Source organism: Dermochelys coriacea, chromosome 10 (assembly GCF_009764565.3).
Source record: "Dermochelys coriacea isolate rDerCor1 chromosome 10, rDerCor1.pri.v4, whole genome shotgun sequence".
In the NCBI taxonomy this organism is placed as follows: domain Eukaryota; kingdom Metazoa; phylum Chordata; order Testudines; family Dermochelyidae; genus Dermochelys; species Dermochelys coriacea.
In genome coordinates, this window is record NC_050077.1 from 30,367,962 (window position 1) to 30,392,667 (window position 24,706).

General features: G+C 46.3%; 1 protein-coding gene and 1 long non-coding RNA gene across 2 annotated transcripts in view; both read right to left on the bottom strand.

Annotated features, from left to right (window-relative positions):
- The window catches only part of LOC119862033 (syntaxin-binding protein 4-like), a 123,205-nt gene extending 103,381 nt beyond the window's left edge, over window positions 1–19,824 (bottom strand). Inside the window, 1 exon segment of the mRNA XM_038417880.2 lies at window positions 19,445–19,824. Within this exon segment, the coding sequence (XP_038273808.1) occupies window positions 19,445–19,509 (65 nt within the window). The 5' untranslated portion in view covers window positions 19,510–19,824.
- Window positions 8,988–10,616, bottom strand: LOC122456022. Its single transcript, XR_006274630.1, has 3 exons — window positions 10,403–10,616; window positions 10,132–10,136; window positions 8,988–9,221 (listed from the first exon to the last, which is right to left on the bottom strand). It is a non-coding gene; the product is annotated as an uncharacterized LOC122456022 (long non-coding RNA).
- Window positions 19,825–24,706: the final 4,882 nt, after the last annotated feature.

Below are 24,706 nucleotides of genomic sequence, written 5' to 3' on the forward strand. Positions count from 1 at the left end.
TAGCAGTTCGTGCTTTTAGCTCTGGGGGTTCCCACATCAATCCCCGCTGTGCTGGCCAAAATGGCAACCGTCACCTGAGACGGCAGTCCCACCAGGCCAGGAGTGATGTGGGAACGAGCAATGAACACCAAATGGTTGCAGCAGGTGTGACGTTAGCTTTAGCCTAGCTGCTGCCTGTGCCCCTGACCATTCCCTCTGGTGTGGTTGTTCATTTACAGTAGTTCTCTTGGAAGTGGGCCCAAGGAGGCTTGCTTCCCATCCCTGCCTCTACAGGGATGTGGGGGGAACTTGTGAAAAAATTAGACTTATAACTACTGTAGCTCAATTAGAACTATGACATGCTGTGCTGCACACACGACACTATCCTAAAAATAAATTCATAGGTTCAGAGATTAAGTGATCATCGTGGTCCCTTCTGGTCTTGCAGTCTGACCTCCTGCCTGACACGGGCCAGAAGACTTCCTGCTTCAACTAGAGAATGGTTTTTAGAAAGAAAAAGCCAGTCTTGATTTTAAAAAGTTTCCGGTGGTGGAGAATCCACCTCAGCCCTTGGTAAACTTAATTACCTTCCCTGTGAAAAGTCTGCACCTTATTTCTAACCTGAATCGATCTGGTTTCAACTTCCAGCCTTGGAACTTGTTAAAGCCTTTTTCTGCTAGAGTGACAAGAAAGGGCTCTTTTAATTCCTCTTTCCCATTTAGGTACTTACAGAACGTGATCAAGTCAATTCTTAACTGTCTCTTGGAAGGATAAATAGATTGAGCTCCTGGAGTCTTCCACTATCAGACAGGTCTCCCAACCCTTTAATCATTCTTGTGCGTCGTCTTTGAACCCTCTCCGATTTTTTCAACATTCTTCTTGAATTGTTGATGTCAGACCCGGTCACAGTATTCCAGTAGTGGTCACATCAATGCCAAACTCAGAGGCGATATATCCTCTTTACTCCCACTTGAAATTCCCTCTTTATACATCCAAGGATCCAATTAGCCCATTTGGCCACATCACTGCACTGGGAGCTCCTCATATTCAGCTGATTATCCACCTTGACCCCCAGGTCTACCCATCTTAACTCAGTTTTTGTTCGTTTTTTATTCAGTGACGACTCATACAACATCCCACTAAACCCAACAGGTGATTGAATGAGCACAAATTTCAGGATCTGGCTCCTCGATAATATTTTTGTCTATATTTAGATTGTGTAGATTATTTGAATAAGTAAAAAAAAGTCACTCTCTCATGCAGCCATTATCCCAACACAGTTTTCAAATGACTATTAAGATAGTATGTGTACTTTTCAGAAGGAAGAAATCAAAAGTAGTCAACCCAACTTCATAAAGAAAGTCCTGTGCAATCCTTCATTTTGGGGACTGAAGAACCTCCAACAAATGTGGGTTTATAGACCAAAACAGATTTGAGAGATGGCTTTCAAAATGGTTGACTTTCCCCTTAAGTAAAATACACAGCTTCACATGCCTCTTCAAAGTTCAATATTTCCACGTACAAAAAATACCTCATCTGGTTAATTTCCCTTCCCTCTCTCCCCACCCCAAATATCCTCTAAGAATATAGGAATGGCCATACCAGGTCAGACCAATGGCCCAGCTAGCCCAGTATCCTGTCCTCTGACAGTGGCCAATGCCAGGTACTCCAGAGGGAATGAACAGAACCGAGCAATTATCCAGTGATCCATCCTCTGTTGTCTAGTACCAACATCTGGTAGTCAGAGCCTGGACACCATGGCTCATAGTCATTGATGGACCTCTCCTCCATCAACTTATCTAATTCTTTTTTTAACCCAGTTACACTCCTGCGCTTCACAACATCCCTTGGTAACAGGCAAAGTGAAATAGGAAATTTCAGGAGGACAAGCATTTCTCTTACCAAGTTTGAAGAGCGGGTAAACAAGCTACCAGCGGCTCTGTGATGAGGTCATTTGTGTAGTACCTATGTATCCAAGTGAGAAACATTCTATAAGTACCGTATGTACCAACATCTGTTTCAGTCCAAATCGCCAGATGTGTTGACTTGAGATCAAGATTAACTGAACGTAAATATCTCATTTTTGCAAGCTTTAACAAGCTCTTTTTTTTTTTCAAAGCCACTCAAGTTATCATGGCATGTTCCTCGATAGGACCCCTCCCCTCCCCCCAAGTTCAGTTTGACTGGGATTGCCCCCATATTTGGGATCCTTGCTCTTCTGCTCCCAACCTTCTCTCACAAAGCAAAAGGTTAATCTGCTTTTCTAGCTTGCTGTAATTTGGGAAAGAGTCAGAAACTCCGTCTTTCTATAATTGAAGTCTAATCTCTCAGCTGTTTAGAAACAAATCTGCTTAGTTTAAGTGGCTATTGTGGACAAACAAAAGGCTCTAGCTTCCTTCCTTGAACAGTTTCTGAGGTTGATTTGACAGTTTAATTTTACAGCCATGCTTCCTCCATCCTATTGGCCCAAATCTGCCCTCAGCTCTCCAGAGCTCCTTACAGCTTGCCCTTCCCAGCACCACTACTGCCCTTCAAGGTCTGGGGGACAGTAACATCAGTTTCTCTCATTCTTTTCCAAAGAGGGAAACATGCACTGCTGCCCTTTGAAGTCCCCCTTCCAAGGTTTCACCCATACCACATCCCAGCCACGATCAGAGGTCACTGCAGACATGATGCAGAGCATCCCCCACATTTACCATTTTCTCTTCTTCTCTCACCTTCCTCCAAAACTCATCACTGCCATTGGGCAAGAGTCTCATACACTCAGTCATGACTGCATAGTAACACATCCACAAATGCTCCCACGGCCCCCAGTGAGACTACTCGGGGAGTAAGGAAGTACTCCAGCGGAGTACAGGTGGACCTCAGAATTCATGCTACTATTTATCTGACCTTCAGTGAGCAGACAGCTCCACTTGGATCTCCTGCATCACAGTTCTGCCAAGACATCAATGTAGCATTTTTGCTAGGATTGCACAGAGGGATATAAACTGCCAATCTAGCCTACCGTCCTGTCTGACAAAGGCCAAAGCATCACAGGGCAGTAAAATCCCTATAGCGCATCTAACAGTGCAATAACATACCAAGAGGTTGGGAAATTTTCACGATACTAGTTCATGATCAGTTTATACATTGGAGTGTGAGGACTAATAGCCTTTGCAATGTTTCTTCTATTATTACTATGCATACATCTTTTCTTTTACTCTTATTAAGACATTTGCCTCAGTCTTGTCGCACTGAGTTCCCTAGAACACATTCTGTGCAAAGAGTGAAATAAACACAACGTGCCCAATTCATTGTTACAACTCTGGAGTTACACTGCTGTAACCCCACTGAAGTGAGAGAGTAGAGAATCAAGAACTATAGATCTAATTTTGACTCCAATCCAGTGGACGTGTGTGTGTGTGTGTGTGTATACACACACACACACACACACACACACACACACACACAGATTCTTTCTTGCCCTGAATTATAAGGAAACCTATTTTAAATGCAGTAGAAACTCAGCTGTATCTAAAAAATATTGTATTCATTCAAGTAAATAAGTTGATACACACACAAACAATATTAAGAAAAATAAAATACTCCAGCTCAAATCAATCAGCTCTTACTCAGTCAGCAAATCAGATGTATTAAGGGTTAACAGGATTACTAAATCCCCTAGGTTTCTGAATCCCCTCAGCTGCAGGATTTTACTAGTTATAAACTTATTAACAAAAGCAGGTTGTTACTTCCAGACTGGAAGAACTGAAAGCTAAGATCCCTTCTCTCCCCAGGCATCCAGGCTAGACTCCATCTGCCAGCCTGCAAATACTTTCTTCCCTCTGGGTTAAGCTGTCTGGGTCCCCTGATGGGCAGCAAATTAATTGGGGAAAATAAGAGGCAGACAGCAGGAAACCAAAGGGAGATAAGTCCCAATGAATCCAAAGCCCACTGAAAAATTCAGTGTACATGGAAGAGAAGCAGCAGGGGAAGAGAAGCAGCTGCCTAAGGAAAGGAACAGGGATGTTAAAATAAAGTCCTCTGGGCCAAATCCTAGTCCCATTTGATTTAGTTGGATAAACCCCATAGATTTCCTTAGGACAAGGATCTTACCCTCTGGCTCCAATGAGATCTAACTGCAGAGTGGAAATATGAAAAGAAAAATCATGAAGAACATTTTGTTCAAATAGTTTCTTGGGTTCCCCCATGGCAAAAAATTGCACGTTTCACCAACCTTTTTTGTTGAACTTTTGACATATGAAAAACTTCTAATAGCCCTTGAGCTGCTTGGAAAAAAGAGGTAGGTGGGAAAGTTCTCTCCTTTTTCTTTTTGGTCAAAATAGGCCTTTTGATCAAAGTAGGAATCAAAAAACAAAAATCAGGAAAACTGAGACCAGCACTTGTTCCAGCGGTTGAACCCTGCCCTCGTGGGGACCAAACAGCATAACACCCATTGCCTTCTGAGAGAGAAGCCTCATGTTCCCAGGCTGAAAGGGATCGAATCTGCCCGACAGACTGGCATAAGGCCCTGATTCGGCAATGGGTGGGCCTCTATGTAAGCTCTGAGGAAGCCAAAGGGCCTGTGAGGCCTCAGGTACCATGGGAGGAAGCATGAAGGGGCTTGTCCAGGCATTGTAGCTTGTAGGATTGGTGCCAAATCAGTAATAATTCCACTCAAGTCAATGGAGCTACCTAGGCACACCTGACAGCAGGAGCCAGTCCCAGGCAGCACCGTGTGTGTTTTTCTTTCCGAGCCCACACGGAAGCTGCCCCATTTCTCCTTATGCCCACCAAGGTCTCCCCCTACCTCCCAGTGTCTGCTTTTGAAAGATAGCTTGTCAGCTGCTGACACCACCTTCTGCCACCGAAGCCAATGGGTTATTCCAACACTTCCTTCATTGGCTGGAGAAGGAAAACGCCATACCAGATCCCTTTATCCACTCAGTCACGTTTCTGACAGCAGTGCCTCCAGACCAACTGCGCATGGAGCCTCCCTGTGCTAGCTGCTGGGCCATCACAGAGTGGTGATCAGTCTCTACCCAACAGAGCTTGCACCGTAAATAATACAATAGCTCTCATGACCTGTCTAGGAGTTGCCCCACCCCACATTGACTGAACAGGTTTCATCTCTCCCTCCTCATAACCCCACGCTTGGCAAGAAGCTCAGTAACATTCCAGTTGCTACCGAACAGTAATCTGATTTTTCTCAATCTCCCCTGCATCAAAAGTGCTCTTTCCCACCTCTTTCCTTCTTTTAAAAAGAGAAAGGAGAGGAGAAAAGGGATGGAGTACTTGTGGCACCTTAGAGACTAACAAATTTATTAGAGCATAAGCTTTCATGAGCTACAGCTCACTTCATCGGATGCATTTGGTGGAAAAACCAAATGCATCTGATGAAGTGAGCTGTAGCTCACGAAAGCTTATGCTCTAATAAATTTGTTAGTCTCCAAGGTGCCACAAGTACTCCTTTTCTTTTTGCGAATACAGACTAACACGGCTGCTACTCTGAAACCTCTCTCTTTTTAGTCATTCTTGTTCTCATCCCTCACAGCCCTTTCCCCACCCCTGCCTATGTCAGCAGCACTGCTCTTGACTCCTTTGGCTTCTTTGATTCCTTTCTCCAGCTCAGTTGCACTGTCTTACTGCTCATTGTGCCCCTGGCTGTATTTCAGCAAGGGAGATCTACATCTATAAAACTGCTTCACCGGCCCCCTTCAAATCCCTCCTTTGCTGGGACAGACTCCACAGCGGTCAGGCAGCTGGTGTGCCGAGATCACAGCCTGGTCATGCTGAGCAGTATCATCTCATTGTTTCTTTATGCACCCCATATCTGTCTGAATCCACCTTATACTGAATCTTGTCTTATACTTAGATTGTGAGCTATTGGGGCAGGAACTGTGTTTCTGTTCCATGTTAGTACAGCCCCCAGCACAATACAAACAACATGGCAAGCCACAGCCTTGCAAAAAAAAAAAAAAAAATCTATCCAGCCAAGGAAAGTAATCACTTTTGATGGGCAGATAATTTGTTTTATCCTCACTGTTGGAGAGGATGATATTTGTATCTAAGCTCTACATTTAATGACAATTTTGCAAAGCTGACTTCGCTTCCACTGGTGGATCTCAAAGTGCTTTATAAGCATTAATGAATTAAGCCTCACAGTTGAGCCTGATCCAAATCCCATCAACTGACTTCAGTGGGCTTTCAATCAGCCCAGTGCCCCCAGGTAGGCCAGCAGTATTGTGCCCATTTTACAGATGGGAAAACTGAGTCATGGAGAAGCGAAATTAAATGCCCAAGATCACAGCAACAGAGCCAGAAACTGAACCTAAGGGCGCTGGCTTCCAGTCCCCGACCACTAATCACTGCCTAGGACACAGATTTTTGAACTTGTTCTGTTCACTCATTGGTGCAGGGGAAAGGTTGCCCAAGTGTAGCTTCCCAGCAGGTGTGACTGCACAAAAAGTACCAGGGTATGGGTCAGTTTAGTTAATTTATTCATTCATTCATTCATTCCAGACACTATAACAAATTAATCTTTTAATCAGTAGCAGAGTTGGGCCACATTTATTGAAGTGATGGGGCAGCGTTATCTCACTTGTCATCTGTTTGCTGCCCTGAAGAGCACGCTTCCTGGACAAAATCCTAAGCAAAGTATAAGGCCAGCAGGACACCACCCAGCCCATCTGGCACTTTTCATACACTGGGGGTCCTTGAGGGAGCTTGGCTTTCCCCTAAGCCAACAATCAACAGGACTAATCAGACATATAGTGTAGCAGAAACAGAGCATTTGATCTCTGGTTCAAAATGATCCCACCACTCTGCCACCATGTCAAGGTTCCTTCCCCACTCTGAACTCTAGGATACAGATGTGGGGACTCGCATGAAAGACCCCCTAAGCTTATTCTTAGCTGCTTAGGTTAAACTCTTCCCCAAGGTACAAACATTGCCTTGTCCTTGAACAGTACGCTAACAAGGAACAGGGAAAGAGACCACTTGCAGATGTCTTCCCCCAAAATATCCCCCCAAGCCCTACACTCCCTTTCCTGGAGAAGGCTTGATAATAATCCTCACCAATTTGTACAGGTGAACACAGACTCATCCCATTGGATCTTAAGAACAATGAAAAATCAATCAGGTTCTTAGAAGAAAAATTTTAATTAAAGCAAAGGTAAAAAACCCCACCTTTGTAAAATCAGGATGGTAAATACCTTACAGGGTAATCAGATTCAAAACACAGAGAATCTCTCTAGGCAAAACCTTAAGTTACAAAAAACAGTAATAAACCTTCTTAACACAGGGAAAATTCAAATAAATCAAAAGTTAAACTAATCCGCTTTGCCTAGCTTACCTATACTGATTGCAAGATTCGAGACTTGGATTAGGATGGGTTGGAGAAGATGGATTTCTGCCTGGCCTCTCTCAGTCCCAAGAGAGAACAACCACAAAACAAAGAGCACAAACAAAAGCCTTCCCTCTTCTTGGTCCTTTTGGTCAGGTGCCAGCCAGGTTAGCTGAGCTTCTTAACCCTTTACAGGTAACAGAATGTTGCTTCTGGCCAGGAGGGATTTTATAGCACTGTATATAGAAAAGTGGTTACCCTTCCCTTTATATTTATGACACGCCCCCCAAATCACAGATAGGGTGAAAACACTGGCTGTGATTTCTTCCTGGAGCTCTAGGAGAAAACAGAGTTAATAAGACACATATATCTCTAAATATACTACTAATTGTATAAAGACTAACAATATTTTCCACATCTTAAGGACGATTTGGACCAGTTGATTCCGGGAAACTTTCACGGGAGAGTGCATCAGCCACTTTGTTAGAAACTCCTAAAATGTGTTGTATGTTGAAATCAAAGTCTTGGAGAGCTAAACTCCACCGAATAAGTTTTTTGTTATTTCCCTTGACGGTATGAAGCCACTGTAGCGCAACATGGTCAGTTTGCAGATGGAAATGCCATCCCCAAACGTATGGGCGTAGCTTTTCCAAAGCGTAGACATTGGCATAACATTTCTTTTCACTCACTGACCAGTGGCTTTCCCTCTCAGACAGCTTCTTGCTGAGAAACATGACAGGATGGAACCCTTGATTTGGTCCTTCCTGCATTAAGACTGCTCCCACACCACGCTTGGACGCATCTGTGGTTACTAGGAACGGTTTGTTAAAGTCTGGGGCCCTTAGCACAGGGTCAGGCATGAGTGTCGCTTTAAGCTGGTTAAAGGCCTTCTGACACCCTTCAGTCCACTGAATGGCATTTGGCTGTTTCTTTTTGGTTAGGTCTGTTAGTGGGGCGACGATTTGGCTGTATTGCAGTACAAATCACCTTTAATATCCAGCCAAGCCTAAGAAGGATTGGACCTGTTTCTTCGAATTTGGGACAGGCCACTTTTGGACAGCATCCACTTTGACCTGTAGGGGGGTAGTTTCTTGACCCACCTGGTGTCCAAGGTAAGTCACTCTGTTTAGGCCTATTTGACACTTCTTAGCCTTAATAGTTAGTCCTGCCTCCCTTATGCACTCAAAAAGACTTTTTGTAGATGTTCCAGGTGTTCTGCCCAGGAATCCGAAAATATGGCCACATCGTCAAGGTAGGCGACTGCATATTTTCCCAATCCCGCTAGGAGACTATCTACAAGCTTTTGGAAGGTGGCAGGTACATTCCGCAGCCCGAAAGGGAGCACATTAAATTCATACAGCCCGACATGTGAGATGAAGGCTGACCTTTCCTTGGCGGATTCATCTAGCGGCACCTGCCAGTATCCTTTGGTTAAGTCCAAGGTAGAGATGAACTGGGCCCATCCCAGTTTCTCCAATAGTTCATCTGTGCGTGGCATTGGACAGTTGTTTGGGCGAGTTACAGCATTTAGCTTATGGTAGTCCAAGCAAAAACGTATCTCCCCAACAGGTTTGGGAACTAGAACCACTGGAGATGCCCATGCACTGCCAGAGGGGCGGATTACACTCATCTGTAGCATATCCTGGATCTCCCGTTCTATAGCAGTTTTGGCTTGAGGAGACACCCGGTAAGGTTGGGCTCTAATTGGGTGAGCATTACCTGTGTCAATGGAGTGGTATGCCCATTCAGTTAGTCCTGGGGTGGCTGAGAACGTTGGAGCGTAACTAGTGCACAGCTGCTTGATCTTCTGTCGCTGCATACACACAAGGGTCATGGAGAGGTTCACCTCTTCCACGCCACCATCACTTTTCCCTTCGTAGTAGACACCTTCAGGCCACTCAGCATCATCTCCTCCCTGTAAACTGGCAAAGCTTTAATTCTCTGGAATAAAAGGGCTTTAGAGAATTAATATGGTACACCTTAGGCTTTCGGTTTGAGGTGAGGAATGCTATGAGATAATTAACAGCTCCCAAGCACTCTTGGACCGTGAATGGCCCTTCCCACGACACTTCCATTTTATGGGCCTGGAGTGCCTTTAAGACCATGACCTGGTCCCCTGCTTTGAAGGATCGCTCTCTGGCATGTTTATCATACCAGGCTTTTTGCTCTTTTTGAGCATCTTTTAGGTTTTCTTTAGCAAGAGCTAAAGAGGTTCAAAGGGTGGTTTGTAGGTTGGTTACAAAGTCCAAAATGTTAGTTCTGGGAGAAGGTGTAAACCCCTCCCATTGCTGCTTCACCAACTGTAATGGCCCTTTACTCTCACGGCCATACACAAGTTCAAATGGTGAAAACCCTAAACTGGGATGTGGTACAGCTCTGTAGGCAAAGAGCAACTGCTGCAACACTAGGTCCCAATCATTGGAGTGCTCATTCACAAATTTACGTATCATGGCCCCTAAAATTCCATTAAACTTCTCCACCATGCCATTTGTTTGATGGTGGTAAGGGGTGGCAACCAAGTGATTTACCTTAGGAGCTTCCCAAAGGCTTTCCATAGTTCCTGCCGGAAAATTAGTTCCTGCATCAGTAAGGATGTTGGAGGGCCAACCTACCCTGGCAAAAATGTCTGTTAGTGCCTGACACACACTTTTAGCCCTGGTGTTGCTTAGAGCTACTGTTTCCGGCCATTGGGTGGCAAAATCCATGGAAGTCAGTATGTACTGCTTTCCTCTGGGTGTCTTTTTTGGAAAAGGACCCAGAATATCCACAGCTACTTGCTGATATGGAACCTCAATGATGGGGAGTGGCTGGAGAGGGGCTTTGACCTGGTCTTGGGGTTTTCCCACTCTTTGGCATAACTCACAAGATCAGACATAGGCAGAAACATCCTTACACCTTCCCTCCCAATGGAATGACCTCTTCAAACAGTCTTTGGTCCTATTCACCCCAGCATTGCCACTAGGATAATTGTGGGCTAAGCTCAAGAGCTTTCCCCGGTACTTAGTTGGAACTACCAACTGTCTCTGAGGATGCCAGTTTTCCTGCTGTCCACCAGAAAGAGTTTCCTTGTATAAAAGTCCTCTTTCTACAACAAACCAGGATCCATTAGAAGAGTTGAGAGGTGGTGCGTTGCTCTGTGCCTCCGTCCAAGCTCTCTGGAGGCTTTCATCTGCTTCCTGTTTGGCCTGGAACTGTTCCCTTGATGCTGGAGACATCAGTTCCTCACTGGATTGTGGACCTGGGCTTGGTCCCTCTGGAAGAGATGCAGGGGATGGGGCTATTTCCATTAATGATGAACCGCTCTCCGTTGGTGCACTGTGGGGTATTTCAGGCTCTGGCTGAGCCTCTTGTGTAGGGTCATCTGTTGCTGCTGCTGCCAGTGCAGGCTCAGTGGTGCCCTCTGGTGTTGGAGCTGTAAACGGGGTTGCAAGCGCTGGACTCAGTGCTGGCAATGGTTCTGGTGCTGGTTGCTTCGCCAGTTTCGGTTCAGGGACTGGCTTTGATGAAGTGAGCTGTAGCTCACGAAAGCTTATGCTCTAATAAATTTGTTAGTCTCTAAAGTGCCACAAGTACTCCTTTTCTTTTTGCGAATACAGACTAACACGGCTGCTACTCTGAAACCTCTCTGGGACTGGATCCACTACGGCCGTTGCAGTCATTGGCAGGGGATCCGGTTCCACCACCTCCATCTGGGTCTCTGGTTACCCAGACGGGGCCCTGGTGGAAGGCTCAGGAACAAGGGATAGGTGTGGAAGCTTGCTTAGTCTGGCTGCGGGTGACCATTCCCAACCAGCTTTACCTGGTTGGCCAAGTCTTCCCCCAGCAGCATGGGAATGAGATAATCATCATAGATTGCAAAAGTCCACATTCCTGACCAGCCCTTGTACTGGACTGGCAACTTGGCTGTAGGCAAATTGAAAGAGTTGGACATGAAAGGTTGAATCATCACTTGGCCCTCTGGGTTGATTAAGTTGGTGGATAGCTGACACCTGGGCTCCAGTGTCCCTCCACGCTGTAACCTTCTTCCTGCCCACACTCACAGTTTCCCTTCGCTCTAAGGGTATCTGGGAGGCATCTGGGCCTGAGGACCTTTGGTGTGACCCCTGTGCAATGAACTGTAATCTGTTCGGGGTCTTGGGGCAGTTGGCCTTCATATGCCCCAGCTCATTACATTTAAAACATTGCCCAGTTGACTGGTCACTGAGGCGAGGTGGGTTGTTCGAGAATGGTGTGGTGGGACGATACGGTGTCTGGGGTTTTCCTTGGGATGTAGGTGGGGCCTTGGGTTGCCCCCAGTGATAGGGTTTTGTTTCAGGTTGCCCCTTCTGATATTCGCTCCAACTGCTACTAGTTTTTTCTTTTCTGCCACCTCCACCCATTTGGCTCCAATCTCCTCTGCCTCGATTACAGTTTGGGGCTTCCCATCTAGGATGTACCTTTCTACCTCCTCAGAAACACCCTCTAAAAACTACTCCATTTGCATTAGGAAGGGCAACTCTTCTGGAGATTTAATACTTGCTCCTGATATCTAGGCATCCCAATGTTTCACAATATAGTAGGCATGTCGGGTAAATGACACGTCTGGTTTCCACCTTAGGGCTCTGAACCGCCGACAGGAATGCTCGGGTGTTAGCCCCATTCTGACTCTCATCTGGGTTTTAAAAAGTTCATAACCATTCATTTGTTCCTTAGGCATTTCAGCCGCCCCCTCAGCTTAGGATCCTCTGAGCTGTGGCCTCAATTCTACCATGTACTGGTCTGTAGAGATGCTGTACCCAAGGCAGGCCCTTTCGAAGTTTTCTAAGAAGGCCTCGGTTTCATCGCCTGCCTTGTAGGTGGAAAACTTTCTCGGATGGGAAGCGCTACCTGGAGAAGGACTGCTAGGGTGTGTTGGTATATTCTGCTGAGACCTTGCCTTCTCCACCTCCAGTGCATGCTTCCTCTCTTTTTCCTTTCTCCTCCATTGCTCTCTTGTGGGCAGCTTCCTCTGCCTCCACCCTGGCTTTTTCTGCCTCCACCTCCAAGCGCCTTAAGGCCATCTGTCTATCATGCTCTTTCTGTTTCTCTTCAGCTTCAAATCTGGCCAGCTCTAGTTTATTAGCTGCTTCACTGGTAGACATTTTCCTGCTTTCTTGTGCTTAACTCTAGCTATACCCGAGAGTGGGGGGGGGGGGGGGGGTTAAAAATCTTGTGAATTTCCCTATCGGAGGTTAACTACCCTGCCTTTAGGTAGGAAAAAAAAAACTCCAGCTCAAAAAAGAAAAATCCCTTTGTAAAAAAACTAACACCTCTGTCTCCAGGCAAATAGACAGAAAACCCTCTAGCTGCTCTCAGCTTAAAAAAACAAAACAAAACAAAACAAAAAAAAAAAAAAAAAACCACTCTTCAGGTCTGTGCTTTTGGTTCAAAATGATCTCTGGTTCAAAATGATCCCACCACTCTGCCACCATGTCAAGGTTCCTTCCCCACTCTGAACTCTAGGATACAGATGTGGGGACTCGCATGAAAGACCCCCTAAGCTTATTCTTAGCTGCTTAGGTTAAACTCTTCCCCAAGGTACAAACTTTGCCTTATCCTTGAACAGTATGCTGCCACCAGCAAGCGTTTTAAACAAAGAACGGGGAAAGAGACCGCTTGCAGATGAGTTCCCCCCAAAATACCCCCCAAGCCCTACACCCCCTTTCCTGGAGAAGGCTTGATAATAATCCTCATCAATTTGTACAAGTGAACACAGACCCAACCCTTTGGATTTTAAGAACTGTGAAAAATCAATCAGGTTCTTAAAAGAAGAATTTTAATTAAAGCAAAGGTAAAAGAATCACCTCTGTAAAATCAGGATGGTAAATACCTTACAGGGTAATAAGATTCAAAACACAGAGAATCCCTCTAGGCAAAACCTAAGTTACAAAAAACAGGAATAAACCTTCCTCTTAACACAGGGGAAATTCACATAAAATAAAAGAAACTAATCCGCTTTGCCTGGCTTACCTATACTGGTTGCAAGATTGGAGACTTGGATTAGGATGGTTGGAGAAGATGGATTTCTGCCTGGCCTCTCTCAGTCCCAAGAGAGAACAACCACAAAACAAAGAGCACAAACAAAAGCCTGCCCCCTTCTTGGTCCTTTCGGTCAGGTGCCAGCCAGGTTAGCTGAGTTCTTAACCCTTTACAAGTAACAGGATGTTGCCTCTGGCCGGGAGGGATTTTACTGCACTATATACAGAAAGGTGGTTACCCTTCCCTTTATATTTATGACAACCTCTATTTACCTTAGGTGCTCAGATGGCCCCCATAACCATAGTACCTGAGCATCTCACAATCCTTAATGTGTTTATTAATGATCTGGAAGATGGGATTAATTGCACCCTCAGGAAATTTGCAGATGACACTTGTGACAGTTGGGTCACAGAAACCCCTTGGGGAACTACCACCTGATGTGCTGGGACTACTTCTGAGCCCGTATTCTCTGGCAGCTTGGGACTTCAGTACCTTGCCTGGTTGTGCCAGACACGCTAGCCTGCTACAGATACAGACCCAGGTCTGAACTACATCCCCCAAAAGCTGCAATCTTAACTGAAAACAGTTTAAGAAGTGCTCCTGTCTCCTGCCTCAGATACCCAGTTCCCAACGGGATCCAAACCCCAAATAAATCCATTTTACTCTGTATAAAGCTTATACAGGGTAAACTCATAAATTGTACACCCTCTATAACACTGATAGAGAGCTATGCACAGCTGTTTGCTCCCCCAGGAATTAGTACTTGCTCTGGGTTAATTAATAAGTAAAAAAAAAAATGATTTTATTAAATATAAAATGTAGGATTTAAGTGGTTCCAAGTAACAACAGACAGAACAAAGTGAATTACCAAGCAAAATAAAATAAAACATGCAAGTCTAAGCCTAATACAGCAAGAACCTAAACGCAGGTAAATCTCACCCTCAGAGATGTTCCAATAAGCTTCTTTTACAGACTGGACTTCCTCCTAGTCTGGGTCCAGCAATCACTGACACCCCTGTAGTTACTGTCTTTGTTCCAGTTTCTTTCAGGCATCTCTTTGGGGTGGAGAGGCTATCTGTTGAGCCAGCTGAAGACAGAATGGAGGGATTTCCAAGGGCTTATATAGTCTCTCTCTTGTGGGTGGAAACCTCTCTTTCCCCCTGTGTAGAATCACAGCTACAAGATGGACTTTTGGAGTCACATGGGCAAGTCACATGTCCATGTATGACTCAGTTCTCTACAGGCCGAGCCATTGCCCACATGTTAGCCTGGAAAGCTCAGATGTGGATTGGCATCTATCAAGATCCATTGTTAGCCAAGTACTTCCATTTACTTGAATAACCCCTTTACACCATGTTGATCAAATCTGCCATAAGTGCTTTCTACAGCAAATACTTTAAATACAAGCATAGAGCCAACACTCATAACTTCAGATACAAAAATGATGCATACATACATATAGGATGAATACATTCAGTAGAATATAACTTTTGCAAAGATATGTTACATGGCATATCTAGCATAAAACAGATTCCAGTTATGTCATATTTTACTCATAAGCATATTTCTATAAAGCATTATGGGGTACAATGTCACAACACTAAGCTGGGGGGAGAGGTAGTTATGCTGGAGGGTAGGGATAGGGTCCAGAGTGACCAAACCAAACTGGAGGATTGGACCAAAGGAAATCTGATGAGGTTCAACAAGGACAAGTGCAGAGTCCTGCACTTAGGATGGAAGAATCCCATATGGCACTGCCAGCAGATCGAGGGATGCGATTATTCCTCTCCATTCAGCACTGGTGAGGCCACACCTGGTATACTGCGTCCAATTTTGGTCCTCCCACTACAGAAGGGATGTGGACAAATTGGAGAGAGTCCAGCGGAGGGCAATGAAAATGATCAGGGGGCTGGGGCACATGACTTACAAGGAGAGGCTAAGGGAACTGGGGTTATTTAGTCTGCAGAAGAGAAGCATGAAGGGGGATTTGATAGCAGCGTTCAACTACCTGAAGGGGGGTTCCAAAGAGGATGGAGCTAGGGTGTGCTCAGTGGTGGCAAATGACAGAACAGGAAGCAATGGTCTCAAGCTGCAGTGGGGGAGGTCTAGGTTGGATATGAGGAAATACTATTTCACTAGGAGGGTGGTGAAGCACTAGAATGGGTTACCTAGGGAGGTGGTGGAATCTCCATTCTTTGAGGTTTTTAAGGCCCAGTTTGACAAAACCCTGGGTGGGATGATTTAGTTGGTGTTGATCCTGCTTTGAGCAGGAGATTGGACTAGATGACCTCCTGAGGTCTCTTCCAACCCTAATATTCTATGATTCGTCCTCACAACACCCTTGGGGGAAGTGCCATTATGCCCATTTTACAGCTGGAGAATTGAGGCCCAGTCTAAGTGACTTGCCCAGGGTCCCACAGGAAGTCTGTGGCAGAGCAGGAAGTTGAACCCACCTCTCCAGCTAGCACCCTAACCACTGGACCATCCTTCTTCTTTAACTGTCATAGAGGCTGAGCGCCTCACAATTGTGAGTGGATTGTATCTTCACTATACCCATATGAGGCAGGAAAGTGTAAGCCCCCATTTTGCACACAGAGAACAGAGGCACTGATAAATTAAAGGCTTTGCCCAAGCTCACACAGGAAATCTGCGACTAAGCCAGGTCTCCTGAGGCCCAGCTTAGCGTCCCATCCACTAGGTCATCCTTTCTTCCATGAGAACATGCTGATAAAAAACACTTGAGTCCTGTTTGCACTGCAGCTTCCACCAGAGACGACTCGTACCTGCCAATAGTGGGGGGGAGGGGCAGAGTGAGGGCAGCGGCTTCAGCAGATATTACTGCGCATGCTCAATACAAGCCAAGCACAAATCTGGAGGCTGGGGTGCCTCTTGCTTCCACCATTGTTCCAAAGTTCTGCTTATAGCCAATTGCTGCTACAAAAGCTTGCTCTTGTAGACAGGGCCTAAGAGGAGGATGTAGGGCCTGGAAGCCATCCCCCACACCTTTTTACTTACCAGGCGGTAATCTAGAGACCTCCCTATGCTCACAAGTATTTACACTTCCACCAAGTTGGAGATGCTGGGCCAAATCCCGCTCTCCACCACAAAATCAGAGTTCCAGCTGTAAAGTCAGCATAGTCAACACTGAATACACTCAAGTGTCACTAAGAGTATTAGGTGGTTCAGGTGGAATCATGAGGGAGCCAAATTCAGGAGCAGATGATGACACTGCACATGCTTTAAAAAGGAACGACTAAAGTCTTTGGGAAAGCACAATGTCTCTGCTTATTCCTGGAAGCACCTCACACATTTGTGTGTGCCTGAAAACAAATTATTGCTTATTATTATAGCACACCCTGCAGGGCTGAGATGCATATTTTGCACGTATTCAATACAGGCAGTGACATGCTGGAAACTGGAGATCTGGATTTAAGACCAGACTTCCCCCTCCTTATGGAAGCATCTCTCGGGTTTTAAGTTGTTACAGGAGTAACAATTTTTCCTGCAGCTGAAAAAGCAACTGAGCAAACCAAAAATATTCTTTGCTGATAATATTCTCCACCCCTCCTGGAAGGAATTTGCTAATGAATTCCAGTGGAAGCTGCACAAATCTCTGTTACTTTTAGTTCAACATTCAAGTGTTAAACCAAAGAAAACAAAATTTCTTGGAAACATTTAAAGAGGTTAGTCTCCCCTTACTAGGTTCTTCCTTATAAGGCATATAATGAAACCTTTATGGGATTATAGGGACATAAGAAGTGAATTATTTCTAGCAGAGGCAACAGAAAGCCCTTTTCAGAAAGCTCAGGATTGCTTTTAAAGGCAAAACCCCCGAAGGTGTCTCACATGTCACTAGAAATACAGGACCAGATCCTCAACTGGAAGAAAACCAGCATAGCGTCACTGAAGTTAACAGATCTACAATAGGTCACACCAGCTGAGGTTCTAGCCCACTGAATCCATAATTCATCAGCCAGTGAAGTCAGTCGCACTATGGGCCCAGCTTGGATCCATTCGAGTCAATGGGAACACTCCCATTGGCTTTAATGTACACTGGAGCGGGTCCCACATATAAGTCTATGTACCATATTTACAATTAGATATTAGCCATCTTTCCAGTGCCCAGACTTTCTGCTTCATGGAAGCATGTACCTTAGAAAGTCAGATGAAGCCCAATGAAGTGAATGAAAAGCTGTTTTGGATTGGGCGCTAGGAGGGGGACCAGGTAGCTTGGATGCCCAATTCACACAACAGTTGAGGGATGAATCAGGCCCTTGTCATTTATTTCTGATTGGTTTCATTAACACCATGCTCTCCCTTTCTGAGGTTTTAAACACAGTTGTATATTTACTGCCAATTTAATCAAATAATTACTCTTCTAACCAAGCACTTACAGTATCAAATGTCCTGTCAGTACCAAAATTGCATGTGTCATTCTGTGCATGGTATGAGCATCAGGGTGCTAAACAAGAATTACTGGGTTCAAATCTGGTTCAGACACTGATTCTGGGGCTGTGGCCAAGTCCCTTAACCTATCTGCTCCTCTGTAGTTGGATTACTACTACTTACCAGTCTGAGAGAATGAAATTAGATATTCGTGCAGATTTATGCCGGTGGCAAGTTGGCATAACATCTTTGAGGACAATGGACCTACTTGAAATGACACCAGCTGGACTGACGATGTTAAGCACGAATTTTCCAGCACATTCCCCATTTAGGATGGCGACAGTATTTGCATATGGAATGCAGGAGTCATGCACTGTACCAGGCAGGCTTCCTTCAAACTGCCCCATTTGGGAAATTAACTAGTTTACTCAACCTCAGGTGGAATTTAGAAAGAATTGAGCATCCAAGCTACCTGGTCCCCCTCCTAGTGCCCAATCCAAAACAGCCTTCCATTCATTTCATTGGGCTTCAGATCAGACCCACAGCAAGGCACTGCCAGTTGCATATGGATGTGGGGCGTGCATCTGCCTTTGACCAGATACCACCACTCATTTCATTTGCGGTCTCAGACTGGACTTGTGCAGCAGGCTCCAGGGGCCTGATCCCCTTCGCCTAGGCCACGTTCCACTATTTACACCTAGGCAAAATGGATGGGAAATGCTACCAGATCGGAATGGGAGCAGAAGGACAAATGACTCCACAAGCTGAAGAGACCCTCAGAGCCTTACCCATTTCTGCTTGTTAGTGTCCTGGAACAAGGACTGTTCAAAAAGCGGCAGCTCAGCTCCAGAGTCTATCAAACCCTCTTCCTTTCCTTGCCACAGGCTACTGGTTTATTTTAAGTCATTTTTAGTTTCATTTGTCCTTCCATGGGGTGGTTCTCCAGTTATCAAACTGAGAGGAAGTAATTGGCAAGAGTCTTGGTGCAGGTTCCTAGAATCTCATGGAGTTCTCCTAGTGCTAGGAGCTCTCGTTTCTATGTTCCCAAGCTAGGGGGTTAGCGTATCCCAGGTGCCAGTTTAGAATTTCTAGGGTAACACAGCTGGAAGCTGGCTGGCAAAAGTATCTTTTAAACGCAGTCCCTTCTAGCGTACGAGTCTCGGAGCAGGGAACCAATTCAATTCCGCTGCCTTTTCTACCGGTGCAACTCTATTGGCGCCATTGGGGACAAGGCTGCAACGTCCTTTTTGAAATGTTTTGTGCACACTTACGATCCCAGACAAACGCTACTGGCTTAGAGAGAGGTCACAAAACTAGCGGTTGGAACACGTGGGCTGGGAGCCAAGAGCTTCGGGGAAGATATTCCCACCGCTGTGGGACCCTTGGCAAAGCTTTTCACCTCACTCTACTTCAGTTCCCCCAACCAGAAAGACAACCCCAGTGACCCATCTCACAGAGGAAGGGGGCTGGAGCGGAGTGGCTGCCTGGCTTAAATAATCGAGCCTTGTACAGGGCGGCTGGAAGAAGGAAGTTAGAGGAATGCACCTGCTCTCCTTTCAGGGGACCTGCAAAGCGACTCCACGCAGCGCCCTTCCCCGATCACAAGTCAACGCGATCTCCTCGGGACCCCCGCGCGACGGGTCCATTCCCGCGGGGCTGCGCGGCGCCGCAGGCGGTAGAAATACCCGGCCTTTCCCCTGCGCCAGGGCTCCGCGCAGCGGCGCCCCCTCCCGGCCGGGCCAGCAGCGCGCTTACCAGTAGATGAGAGAGAGCCCGTCGAAGCGCTCCAGGTCCCTGCCCGGAGGCCGCAGGTAGGACATTCTCCGCGGCCCGCAGTCACTCGGCCTGGGCACAGCTCCCGGCCAGCGCCCGGCCGCAGCGCCCCGCGGCCATGTGGCTGCAGCGAGGGGCTCTCTCCGCCGCCCCCGGCTGACCACCGCGGCTGTTCACTGCGGCGCGGCGCGCCGAATCGCAGGCGGCCGGGCCACGTGACGGGCTCCGGCCCCGCAGGCGCGGCGGGGCTGGCGACAGCTGTTGCGGCTCGCGGCTTAATCCGGCGGGGCAGAGCCGCCGGCCAGGGCAGGCTCCGGCTCAAGGGCTGCCAAGGCTGGAGCGCCGGCTCCGGGCAAGGAGGTGCCAGCTGGGCGCCGCCTCGGTAGCGCCTCTTAAAGGAGCTTGCACGTGCGAGGTCCATGCAAAGCGAGCGCTCCCGGTGTCCTGTACGCAGAGGGATGGGGGTGCATTTCCACTGCCTTTCTAAAGACAGCGCCGAACAGGTCTATAAAACGGGACTGAGTACCAGGGGCATCCTTGCAACCCCCCCTCCCCCCAGTGGGGATGTAATCCCACCCCCCTCAATTTCCTCAACACCCCTCCCCCCCATGGTCAACTAGTTCCAGGGTTGCCAATTTAGTCAGTGCTTGGAAATCGCTGGCTGCCCAGAGCCCGACGCAGCTCATTGCATGAAGGGGGCGGGTGCTTGAACCCCTCCCCGCCACACAACCAGCCTGGGTTGTGTGTGACCCACCCCCTGCTGCTGAGAATAATCTGGGGCTGCTTCACAGGGCCCTCGGAAGGGAAATCCCAGGTACCTAGGAGTGGAGATGGCTCCGCCCTGTTGTACTACAGGGCAATGGTCATTAATAGGGACCAGGCTGGCTGGCTCTACAGCAGCTGGAGAAAGAGCAGGATTTATTATTATGGAGGGTGCAATTGGGCTAGTGGCGTTAAAAGAGGTAATCCAGGAATAAAAAGCACAGCGACTGAGTATTAGATGGGCCAGAACCATTAGATGGCCATTCAGTCCTTTATACCAGGGTTTCTCAAACTCTCTTGTACTGGTGACCCCTTTCACATAGCATTATAAATGCTGAGGGCAAAGCAGGTTTTGAGATAGAGGCTGACAGCTCGTGAACCCCACTTTGAGAGCCCCTGCTTTACACGACACTGCTTTGGTGAGATGAGCAGTTGACATTGTACCCGACAGTCAGAAAAACAGACCTACACTATATACAAAAAGAAAAGGAGTACTTATGGCACCTTAGAGACTAACAAATTTATTAGAGCATAAGCTTTCGTGAGCTACAGCTCACTTCATCGGATGCATTTTAACTATGCTCACTGCTCCCAGCCTAGAGCCTCAGAAAAGGGGAACCTGTTTATGATGTTGCCAACCCCAAGTCTTCAAAAGTTATGAGATTTATTTAGCGATACCATCATAGAAAGATGGCTTGGGTTAGTTTTATTTGCATTCTGGTCACAGTTGGGTCACTTTTCAAGCTTTTCTCCACAACCCCAGAGGCGAGAAACTTACTTTAAAAAATTAAAAGTAAATCTGAGATTCCCACTTAATCTTGTGATTTTGGGAGCTGGGTGCCATCCAGACTAGTGAGGGGTTATTTCACTACTTGTCATGTAACCCCAAGTGCTCTGGTGCTGCAGCTCCCTGCCTGGGGCTGCTCAATCAGCAACAGGGATGCACTCTGTCTGTATGCTGTGTGACCCTCAGCCCGTAGTGGGACATCAGTTTGCCTCCTGCAGCAGCACCGTCACGCTCTAGTTTCCACCAGCATTAGTAGGGGCAAGATGACCCCCACACCTTCCCATCCTGGATTTTCCCCAAAACCATGTGCTCTAGTGTCCAGCCCTTTCCTAGGCCCTTCCAAGGAACACTAAGATGTTTGCTCCTCCAAAAAAGAGGAAAGGCACAGCTTGTCACTGAATTGAAGGGACTGTTCATTGAATGGTTCAGATTAAAACAAGCTTATTACAAATGTTTTAAGACCCCAGATACGCAATAAAGGTTAACATGGTTATGAACAAATAGCATGAGGAAGCATTTTTCACTTTTAAGACTTTAACAAACTATGGTCTAGGTATCAGGTAAAACTTAGCAGACACTTCTTCCAGCAAGATGGCAGACCACCTCTGGTCAGGATTTCTCTCCAAAGACAAAAGTGCTCCATTTCTTTGTCTTGTTAGGTGAAAAGGTAACAGTGGGGAGGGTTCTTTTCCCCCGCTTTTGTAATCCAGTGAACATTGAAAGGGATTTTTCAGAATATTGGCCTACCCCAAAGTAAAGTTCATTGAACCTGTGAGAAAGGCGACATGGAGTCTGGTGGTGAAAGAAAGTTTGTACTAGTTTCTTCTTCCACCGGTGTTTTCTAATCATACAAATTGATCTGTTTCTGTCCCTTCAATGCAAAAGAAGGGGGCACTTGTCTCCCACCAGGTGTCAGAATTGACTTGCAAGCATAGGTCATCAGTCCTTTGTCTGGGAGAAACCTATTTACCTACTCCACAGCCTGGTAAACACATTGTAGTGCCACATTTCCCTTACCTAGGGTTAGTCCCTTAGGCATTTGCCACACGTCAGCCACACAAGAATGTTCATGATCTGTGTGTTCTTAGTTGTCCAGTGACACCTTACATGATACACTGAACTGACCAAAAAGAAAAGGAGTACTTGTGGCACCTTAGAGACTAACAAATTTATTAGAGCATAAGCTTTCGTGAGCTACAGCTCACTTCATCGGATGCATTTGGTGGAAAAAACAGAGGAGAGATTTATATACACACACACAGAGAACATGAAACAATGGGTTTATCATACACACTGTAAGGAGAGTGATCACTTAAGATACGCCATCACCCACAGCGGGTGGGGGGGGGGGGGGGGGGGGGAGGAGGAAAACCTTCCATGGTGACAAGCAGGTAGGCTAATTCCAGCAGTTAACAAGAATATCAGAGGAACAGTGGGGGGTGGGGTGGGGGGGAGAAATACCATGGGGAAATAGGTTTCAGAGTAGCAGCCGTGTTAGTCTGTATTCGCAAAAAGAAAAGGAGTACTTGTGGCACCTTAAAGACTAACAAATTTATTAGAGCATAAGCTTTCGTGAGCTACAGCTCACTTCATCGGAATGATAAACCCATTGTTTCATGTTCTCTGTGTGTGTGTATATAAATCTCTCCTCTGTTTTTTCCACCAAATGCATCCGATGAAGTGAGCTGTAGCTCACGAAAGCTTATGCTCTAATAAATTTGTTAGTCTTTAAGGTGCCACAAGTACTCCTTTTCTTCATGGGGAAATAGTTTTACTTTGTGTAATGACTCATCCATTCCCAGTCTGGGAATGGATGAGTCATTACACAAAGTAAAACTATTTCCCCATGGTATTTCTCCCCCCCACCCCACCCCCCACTGTTCCTCTGATATTCTTGTTAACTGCTGGAATTAGCCTACCTGCTTGTCACCATGGAAGGTTTTCCTCCTTCCCCCCCCCCCCCCCCCCGTGGGTGATGGCTTATCTTAAGTGATCACTCTCCTTACAGTGTGTATGATAAACCCATTGTTTCATGTTCTCTGTGTGTGTGTATATAAATCTCTCCTCTGTTTTTTCCACCAAATGCATCCGATGAAGTGAGCTGTAGCTCACGAAAGCTTATGCTCTAATAAATTTGTTAGTCTCTAAGGTGCCACAAGTACTCCTTTTCTTTTTGCGAATACAGACTAACACGGCTGCTACTCTGAACTGACCAGGCCACCTGAAAACTTTCCATCAGATATCATGGAGCCCCTTGCCCTCTGGCACTGAGATGCTCTTCAAATTACACGAAGACTATGGGGCTGAAGGGGAACCTACACAGTCACAAGTCTCACAGTAAGTTGGCAACTATGTGTTTAGTTAGTTCACCAGCAGTGAGAAAATGGCTAACTAGGCACATCCTTGGAGAGCGCACACTCTCTCTCTCTCTCTCTCTCACACACACACTTTGCTGTTTATCCAATCCCAAGCCTGAGGGTCTATGATATAGTGGGGAGGAAATTAAAGTGAAATGAATCTTCTGAAGGAAAATTAGCAAGGGCCCAACCTGCAGGTCTTACCTGGCCAGATTCTGGTTGACCTTTAGGCAGGTGCGGGTGTGGGGGGGAAGACACAAGGGCTGGCTCCAAATGCAATGCCTACACTTGGGGAAAGAAAGGGACTTCCTGTGTTCCTAAAGGTGCCCTGAGCCATAGCTCTACAGCACGCCCCTCAGCACTAGTCTGCAAGCTGGGAGAATCTCAGAGAGAGAGAGAGAGAGAGAAATATGTCCCCTTCTGCACTTGGGTGCTCTGGAAGAAATCCTGCATCTGCAGCTTCCTATGGAGTGGTGCAGCCCTGAACAGAAACCCCTGCCAAGCTGTAGTTGAGCTCCTCAGCCCTTTACTGTGTATGATAAAATACTTGTACCTGAAAAAGTATAATAGGTTTGAAAAGAATGAACAAAGACTAGCTTCTTCACAGAGCTGTTGTTTTTTCTGACAACGTTGGCACATTTGTTTCGGCAATGTTGGCCAGTCTTATAATTTCAAATTATGATTTGTAAACAAGGTCTGAATGAGCTCTCCCGAGACAGCTAGTGATGAGCCAAGGGAGGGAGGAAGGCTTTAGGACCAGACTGTATTTATATAACTCACCTACTCTGCCTAGGTATCCAGGACCAGAACTGCATGCAGTATTCAAGATGTGAGCATACCATGAATTTATATAATAAAAGTGGGAGGAGCTTGGTTTGCCAGACCGATCAGCAAAGCCAATGTGAAAAGGCTGCAAAACACCAATCCTCTAGACCAGTGCTACTCAAAAGTGGTGATCCATGGACCGGTGCTGGTCTACGTGCACATTGGAAAATAAAATTGCCGGTCCCCCACATCAGATAGCTTGAGAAGCACTGCTCTAGACTGCATCGACATGCAGAAAGCCTTATAAGCCAGTCACAGTCAAAGCCAATTTTAGAAGTACTCAACAAGACTATTAAAAATGCTGGAGACACAATTTATTCAAACATACATGGCTGTCACGTCATACTTTCTCTTTAAGCAAGAGATGTCACACACTACAAACAGGAGGCCAATGTTAAGTGCATCATCATTTGTTAATCCTGAAGTTGGACACTGGTTCTGACCAAGACCAACAAATGCTCACTATCTTCGTGCAGGAAACGCAACTGACTGGCTAGAAGCATGCAGTGCAAC